Genomic DNA, 9561 nt, shown 5'->3' on the forward strand with positions numbered 1-9561 from the left:
CTCTCACATTACACCATTGAAGATATGGCAGAAGAGTCAAAGGCATCAAAATGGGAAGGCAAATCTATTGTTGAGCTTCAAAGCACAAGTGCAAATCAAACATGGCCTTTACTAGAGGATTTCTTCAACCTACACAACTTGATCCCAATAGACACTTGCTACCAAGTTGAGAGTGTTGAAGGCCACCCTGGCCCCACACGCTATTGTGCTTCCGCTCCTAAAGATGATCATGTGTTGTGGGTCAAAGAGAGGCTGCTTGCCGTTGACCAAGGTCAACGATGTTTGTCCTATGATGTTGTTGATGGCAACTTGGGCTTCAAGAACTATGTGGGCACAATCAAGGTTGTGCCTTCATCATTGGAAGGTTGCAAGATCGAGTGGAGCTTTGTGTGTGATCCAATGGAATCTTGGAGTTTCAAAGATCTCAATTCTTACATAGATTCCACTCTTCAGTTCATGGCCAAGAAGATTGAGCTTGCATGCTCCAAGGCAAGCGTCTGAAATTAACTAGGATTTGATTATTATGCCAGAATAATATATTTGATGCTGTTTGTTGTTTTCGATCTTGTACCTTTAAATGACATTATACTTTTGAGAGATGTGAAAGAAATAAAGGAAAATTTTATGGTAGTGCTTAAATTGTCTAAAACGTGAGAGAGACTAAGGTAAGGTGGGTCTTTTATTTTTATATTAAATAATTGAAAAATTTGACATCATACAAAACACTAGAAATATGCAGCTGATTTTTCATTATGGAAATATTGGTGGTATTTTTGTTGGAAATGGGGTGTTTGGTGTAATTGCAAAGAGGTGGATGTGTCAGGTAAGACAAAGACATGTGGAAGGTGTACTCAGTCAGCATGTAAAAGGCATGTTTTCAACATGTGGGGGCGTGTTGCATACATGTCACATAATGATTCGTTAGTGTTGCAATATATGGAGGGCGTACTGAGTGCTCGTCCTATATAAAGCGAAGCTTGGTACCATTTTGTTGTAAAGAGAAGAGATGTTTGAGTATGTTTGTGGTATGATGAAAGGTACCGCAAATTTGGTGGTGTATCACAATTGTGAGATTATACGAAATACTCGTGAGGAAGTGATTTTTGTGTATGAGAATTTGTTTTCATTTGTAGTTCTATCCATCATGACGTTCGTAGAGTTTCAAAACGATCTCTGTCAAAGCATGGAGAACGATATGTTGAAAAAAGTGAGTAATATTCTTTATCGGAATCCCGTTATAGTATTTGGTGGTCTAATACAGTTTGATATTATGTCGATTTTTGACGAACGAAGTATGTAGCATATGTTTCATATTCACCGACAAACTCAGGTGCAACAGCCAAAGATTGAGCTGTATGTCAATATAAAGGAAGATAACATTCAACATGATTCAGATATAGAAGATGATAGAGCTGAAGTGTACGAAAGAATGAACAGTGATAGTGAAGAGGACTTCAAAGCTACTTATGAGGTCGGCGACGAGGACAAGGATGGTGATGTGGGAGGTGAGGTAGCAATTAAAAATGCAGTAGTTCCGATCCTCCTGCAGTCAGTCAACCGATGGACATTTCATCTTTTATGCATAACTTGGATCTTGATGTCATGCATGCACCGGAATTCTCCGAATATGCAAATATAGGTACGTGAAGAGTGAGTAATACGCTTTTTTTAATTTATATTTTTGATGGATCAATGAATGATGATTTATTTTTTGTGTAGGTGTTGCTGATCCTGGGGACGGGGAGTTCAGGATCATAATAGAATAAAGTTCTAGAAAATCGGTCGTCGCAGCAATTAGGAGTTATACTATCTCTAGAAGAGTCGACTACAATGTTTATGAGTCTGATCCATAGATGTTCTATGCTAAATGCAAGACGTATGGTCATGAGTACGACTGGCTTATCTGAGCAAACTTGATATAGAAAAAATATTGTTGGGAGATACGGAGATACAATGGCAGGCACACGTGCACTATAGGAACGATTTCACAGGATCATTTCAAGTTGGACTCGGACATAGTTGCTGAGGCTATAATAATAATGCTATAAACCCTAATGCTAAAATAACAATGCTATATCATCATATGATTCTAACACTAAAAATAATATTAATTAAAATGAATAAAATTTAAATACAAAAAATAAGCAAAATTAAAGAATAATCCAAATAATTGATAATATATATTCCTCGTCTATAGTATAATCACGTACCATTTTTTGATAAATACAAACTTATATATTTTTTTTTATGTATAATCACATTTTTTTTCAAGAAGCCACTAACTCTCTTCTTGTTCACCGCTGGAATTCTTCTCTCGCATTCACTCCCTCTCTTCTAAACTAATTCGATACTCACTTCACTGTTTACATGCAACAAAGAGGGTGGTCGAGCTTAATTTAAAGATCTTGTAATCTTGTTTTGCGTGTTTTCGGAGAAAGGAGCTGTCATGTTCCCCTGCATGCAGACACTATCAACACGCCTTTTTCGAGTTGCAAAAGCTGCTAGAATACCTTGTAAACGTGCAACGAATCTCTATGAAAGCTGCTTGGAGTCTCTGAAAGGCTGACGTAACATGCCCCCACATGTTGTCCCGGTGCTTCCACATGGTGAACCTTGATGAGTGGATATTTTATACGCTTTTTGGCATTGTTTTTATATAGTTTTTAGCATGTTTTGTTTATTTTTTATTAAGTTTTCATAGGTTTTAGTGTTAAATTTACATTTTTGGATTCTACTTTGAGTTTGTATATTTTTGTACAATTTTAGATATTTTCTGGCTGAAATTGAGGAGCTGGAGCAAAAGTTTGATTCAGAGACAAAGAAAGCACTGCAGATGCTGTTCGGATCTGACTTCCTTGCAGTCGTAAGAGCTTTTCTGGAGCTACAGAAGTCCAATTGGAGCGTTCTCAATGGCTATGGAAAGATGACTTCCATAACTTTCCAGCAATGTATAATAATTTATACTTTGCTTTAGAATAAAAGGCCAAAAACTGGTGTCCAACACCAGTCTCCTACCCCATTCCAAGCGTCCAGCGCCCAAAGGAGGAGACCAGTGTCCAAACGCCCAAAGAGGACCCCCTAGTCAGCGTTCAACACCCTAGAGGACTCCTAGCACGTGGATCTCATCAATGCTCAGCCCAAACACTCACTAAGTGGGACCCATAAGTTGATTTTAGCACTAAAAAGACTGTTTTACCCTTACTAGTCATTCGTTTAGTATTTAAAGTAGAAGACCACTCTTTGTTAAGGATCTTCGCCCATCATTTACCATAATTTCATTTTTCACATTGTATTTTCTATCAGTATGAGTTTTTAAACCTCTTAGGTTGAGGGGAGGAGTATTGCTGAGTTTTATGGATTAATAAAAGATTACTGTTCCTCTTTAATCCATGTTTGATTCTCTATTCTAAGATGTATATTCGTTCTTCATCAATATGAATGCGTTGAACTGGCATAAGGTTATCACATTCTACATGGGTTCAGAGTGCATCTTTCATCGGACAATGATGAACCACCAGCTTGATTATGCATATCTTAGACGGCTAATCCACAACTTCGTTGGGGACTTCTCGAGACACCAGTTCAGCCGATTTATGGGGAGATTAGGGTCTTTGTGGTAAAGGCTAGAACCCAAAGACGCAACATCCTCTGATCTGGAAGATTCAACCTTGTCTGTGGCGTTTTAAGTAGGATCACCAAGGAGAATGAAGTGCAGAAGCTTCACCCTCAATCAGAATGGATCCGCACTAACCCTTGGGTTCAGATCTGGAGAAGTATTGGCGGCTGCTCAAACCAGCGTCAATTACATACAATCTGCCATAGAAGAAATTATTCACAATTGAAGAAGACAGTAATACCAGAGTTAATCCAGAAAGACAAAGCAACTCCAAATCTTAACCAATTTCTTATCCCTGAGTATAATTCCATTCACAAAGTATTTTATACCCTTTTCTTTAGACCTTTTTCACTCTATCAAACAATCAAATCCAATAACTCTTCTATCCGCCTGACTAAGACCTGCAAGATAACCATAGCTTGCTTCAAACCACAATCCTCATGGGATCGACCCTGACTCACTCAGGCATTACTTGGACGACCCAGTGCACTTGCTGGTATAGTTATACGAAGTGTGGGGATTCGTACACCAAGTTTTTGGCACCGTTGCCGGGGATTGTTCGAGTTTGGATAACTGACGGATTATCTTGTTCCCTAGATCAGGTATTGTCTTTGATTTTCTCAAGAGTATTTTATTTTATTTTTCTTTTTTTCCAAAAAATTAAAAACCTTTTTTCAAAAATATTTTTCTTTTCTTTGTTTAATCTTTGTTCTTAGTTTGAGTCTTTTGTTTTTGTTCTGGGTTAAATTTTCGAAACTTTGAGTCTTTTTTTCTAAAAATTTTTCAAAAATAGTTTCTTTGGTTAAATCTTGTGTCAAATCTTTAAGTTTGGTGTCTTCTTGTGTTTTTCTTTTATAATTTTCGAAAATTTTGTTCTTGGTTTCAAAATTTTAAGTTTGGTGTCTTTTGCAAGTTCTTTTGTTCTTTAAAATTCTTGAGTCTTGTTCTTGGTATTTTTTTTAATCTTCAAAGTGTTCTTGTACTTTTCTTTTTGTTTTGATCTTAAAAATTTTAAGTTTGGTTTCTTTTTGGTGTTTGTCTTCAAATTTTCGAAAATTACTCTTCCTAGATCTAAAAATTTTAAGTTTTGTGTCTTTTACTTGTTTTTCTCTTTCCTCATTAAATTCAAAAATAAAAAATATCTTTTCTATCTTTATTTTAATTGAATTTTCGAAATTTACATTAAAAAAATTCAGATTTTTATTTTAAAACTTTTATCTTATCTTATCTTACTTTTAAATTTCAAAATTCAAATCTTTTTAAAATCAAATCTTTTCAAAAAAATCTTATCTTTTTAAAAAATCTTATCTTATTTCAAATTCAAATTTTAAAATTCAAATTTCAAAATTTAAATTTCAAAATTTAAATTTTAAATTTTAAAAATTAAACCTTTTCAAAATTTAAATCTTTTTAAAATCTTTATCTTATCTTGTTTACTTTTTCAAAATTAAAAATTAAAAATTTCAAATTTATAATTCAAATTTCAAAGTTTAAAATTCAAATTTCAAAATTTAAAATTCAAAATTTAATTTTCAAATTTAAAATTTAAATTTCAAATCTTTTTAATTTAAAAACTTATCTTCTCTTAACTTCCCTATCTTGTCTTACCTAACTTATCTTATCTTTTCTTATCTTTTCTAATTTTAAATTTTAAATTCAAAACTTTTCTAGTCTTATATCTTATTTTGTTTTCAAATCTTTTCTAATTAGTTACTTATCTTCTCTCTGTTCTTTTTCAAAACTTACTAACTAATTCCTCTCACTTCTAAGTTTCAAAATTTTTAATTATTCCTTTTATTTTTGAATTAGTTTTCTATTTTTATTTTATTTATTTTTTTAATTTTTGAAAAAAAAATTTATTTTTATCCCACATTCTTTTTCTTCTTCTACCTTTCTTCATCATGAACCCAAATGGGAATGAAGAGTTCAGCAGAACTCTGGAATCTTATACAAATCCCACTACTGACTTCTATGGAAGAAGTATTAGCATACCTCACCTAAGAGGAAGTAACTTTAAACTAAACCCTCAACTCATTACTATTGTGCAGCAAAATTGTCAGTATTCAGGTCTTCCACAGGAAGAACCTACTGAGTTCTTGGCAGATTTCTTAAAGATTGCTGACACAGTACACAATGAGGGAGTAGACCAAGATGTCTACAGACTATTGCTCTTTTCTTTTGCTGTAAAGGACCAAGCAAAGAGGTGGTTGGATAACCAGCCTAAAGCTAGCTTGAAAACTTGGAAACAGTTAGTAAAGTTTTTAAATCAATACTTTCCTACAAGAAAGATGACCCAGCTGAGACTGGACATCCAAGGCTTCAAACAAGGAGATAATGAATCTCTTTATGATGCCTGGGAGAGGTATAGAAGGATGCTAAAAAAATGTCCCACTGAAATATTTTCAGAATGGATACATTTAGACATCTTCTATTATGGACTTTCAGACATGGCTAGAATATCTTTGAACCACTCTGCTGGTGGTTCCATACACATGAGAAAGATCATTAAAGAGGCTCGCTAGCTTATTGAGACAGTTGCCACTAATTAGCATCTGTCCTTAGCTGCTGAGACTTCTATGAAAGGAGAGGTTAAGGCCATATCTACTGAACCTAACCCTTCAGAGCCAGATGGTCCATTGACTCAGTAATTGCATGCCCTTGCCCAGCAACTACTGGAACTACAAGAGGCTTTGTGAGAAACTCAGGCTTCTAATAGGAATGCAGAAGCCCAGCTGAATCAAACAAGGCAGCAGTTATCTAAGCAAATAACAGAGAAATGCCAAGCCATTCAACTAAGGAGTGGGAAAACCTTGAATACCCAACCTCAGAACAACAGGAGGATAGGAAAAGCACAATTGACAGAGGATAACCAGGTCTCTGCACAAGATAACTCTGGGCGTTCAAACGCCCAAGGAGGTATCACTGTTGGCGTTGAACGCCAGGAAAAGGCAGAGACTGGGTGTTCAAACGCCCAAGGAGGCAGCACCCTTGGTGTTGAACACCCACAAGGGAATGATGCCCCTGGCGTTGACCGCCAGGAAGGGGGCAGCAACATGGGCGTTGAACGCCCAAGCAAGGGAGGCCAGTCACATACTAATAGCAACCCTCCTAAGCAAGCTAGTAACCCCTCTTCCAACATACATGGAACTCGGCCTTCATCAACTAAAGTTGATGAGTATAAGGCTAAAATGCCATTTCCTCAGAAGCTCCATTAAGAGGAAAAAGATAAACAATTTGTCCGCTTTGCGAATTATCTCAGAACCCTAGAGATCAAGATCCCTTTTGCAGAGGCTCTTGAACATATACCTTCTTATGCTAAGTTCCTGAAGGACATCTTAAGTCATAAGAAGGATTGGAGAGAGACAGAAACAATCCTCCTTACTGAAGAGTACAGTGCAATCATTCAAAACAACTTACCGGAGAAACTTAAGGATCCTGGAAGCTTTATGATACCATGCACTCTAGGTGATGCTTGTACAAGGACAACTCTATGTGACCTTGGAGCAAGCATCAACCTAATACCTGCTTCATTAATAAAGAAGCTTTGCTTGACTGATGAAGTCAAACTAACCCGCATATGTCTTCAACTTGCTGAAGGCTCTATTAATATACCATCAGGCGTAATTGAAGACATGATTGTTAGGGTTTGACCCTTTACTTTTCCCACTGACTTTGTGGTGTTGGACATGGAAGGACACAAGAGTGCATCTCTTATCCTAGGGAGACCCTTCCTAGTTACAAGACAAACCCTCATTAATGCTGAAAAAGGGGAAGTAACCCTGAGAGTTAATGAGGAAAAGTTCGTACTGAATGCTGTAAAAGCCATGCAGCATCAAGACACCCCAAAGGAATGCATGAGCATTGACCTCATTGATTCCCTAGTGGAAGAAGTAAACATGGCTGAAAGTCTCAAGGAAAGGCTAAATGACATCCTTATTGATGAATAGCCTGCCTTGGAGGATCCTTTGGAAATTCCTAAGGAAAAGGAGAAGCCTCCAAAGCTTGAGCTCAAGCCATTACCATCTTCCCTGAAATATGCATTTCTGGGAGACGAAAATACTTATCCTGTGATCATAAGCTCTGTCTTAAAGCCACAGGAAGAAGAAGCACTAATTCAAGTGCTTAAGACACATAGGACCGCCCTTGGGTGGACTATAAGTGACCTTAAGGGCATCATCCCGGCCCGATGCATGCACAAAATCCTACTGGAAGATAACGCCAAACCAGTGGTGCAACCACAAAGGCGAATAAATCCGGCTATAAAGAAAGTAGTGTAGAAGGAAGTCACTAAGCTCTATGAGGCTGGGATCATTTATCCTATTTTTGATAGCCCCTGGGTGAGCCCTGTCCATGTTGTTCCCAAGAAAAGAGGTATGGCAGTAGTTCATAATGAAAAGAATGAGCTGATCCCCAAAAGGACAGTTACAGGGTGGCGTATGTGCATTGACTATAGAAGACTCAATGACGCCACCAAGAAGGATCATTTTCCTTTACCATTTATTGACCAAATGCTAGAAAGAATAGCAGGGCATGCTTTTTATTATTTCTGGATGGATATTCTGGGTACAATCAAATAGCAGTAGATCCACAAGATCAAGAGAAGACAACATTCACATGCCCATCTGGCGTGTTTGTCTACAGGTGAATGCCATTTGGCCTGTGCAATGCACCTGTCACTTTTTAGAGATGTATGTTATCCATCTTCTCTGATATGGTAGAGAAGTTCCTTGAAGTGTTCATGGATGACTTCTCTATTTTTGGAGACTCATTTGACTCCTGCCATGATCATCTGGCCCTAGTTTTGAAAAGATGCCAAGAGACAAACCTAGTTCTAAACTGGGAGAAATGCCACTTCATAGTAACTGAAGGCATTGTTCTCAGACATCAGATCTCAAACAAGGGGATAAAATTAGATCAAGTAAGGTGGAAGTGATTGAACGATTGCCTCCTCCTACTAATGTCAAGGCAATCAGAAGTTTCATAGGAGATGTAGGATTTTACAGGAGGTTCATAAAAGATTTTTCTAAAATCACAAAACCCCTGTGTAATCTCTTGGCCACTGATGTTTCATTTGTTTTTGACCAAGAATGCCTGCATGTCTTTGAAACCTTGAAAACCAAGCTTGTCATTGCTCCTATCATCTCTGCACCAACTGAGACTTGCCATTTGAACTAATGTGTGATGCCAGTGACCATGCCATTGGCGCAGTTCTGGGGCAGAGACATGACAAGCTTCTGCATATCATTTATTATGCTAGTTGTGTACTAAATGATGCGCAGAAGAATTACACAACTACAAAAAAATGAGCTACTTGTAGTGGTTTATGCCATTGACAAGTTTAGATCCTACCTAGTAGGATCTAAGGTCATTATCTATACTGACCATGCCGCTCTAAAGTATCTTCTCACTAAGCAGGACTCTAAGTCCAGACTCATAAGATGGGTATTACTCCTGCAAGAGTTTGATATAGAAATTAGAGACAGAAAGGGAACAGAAAATCAAGTGGATGACCACTTGTCTAGGATTGAACCAGTAGCAGGGACTTCTCCTCCCTCCATTGACATATCCAAATCCTTTTCAGATGAGCAACTCTATTCCATTCGGACAGCACCTTGGTTTGCAGACATTGCAAACTACAAGGCCATAAGGTTCATTCCCAAGGAGTTTAACAGGCAGCAAGCCCAAAAACTCATGCATGATGCAAAATACTACTTGTGGGATGAGCCATATCTCTTTAAGAGATGCTCGGATGGAATAATCCAATAGTGTGTGTCTGAGAAAGAGGCACAGAGAATCCTATGGCATTGCCATTGCTTAGACTATGGAGGACATTTTGGAGGTGAGCGGACAGCCACCAAGGTTCTCCAAAGTGGCTTTTACTGGCCTACTCTCTTTAAGGACTCTAGAGAGTTTGTCCGTAACTGTGATAGTTGCCAAAGGGCTTG

General features: G+C 37.4%; 1 protein-coding gene across 1 annotated transcript; it reads left to right on the forward strand.

Moving 5' to 3' along the window:
- On the forward strand, window positions 7-639 carry LOC107621686 (lachrymatory-factor synthase). The gene has a single exon (XM_016323704.2). The coding sequence runs from the start codon at window positions 25-27 to the stop codon at window positions 499-501; it is 477 nt and encodes a 158-aa protein (XP_016179190.1). The 5' UTR covers window positions 7-24; the 3' UTR covers window positions 502-639.

Source organism: Arachis ipaensis, chromosome B10 (genome assembly GCF_000816755.2).
Source record: "Arachis ipaensis cultivar K30076 chromosome B10, Araip1.1, whole genome shotgun sequence".
Lineage (NCBI taxonomy): Eukaryota > Viridiplantae > Streptophyta > Magnoliopsida > Fabales > Fabaceae > Arachis > Arachis ipaensis.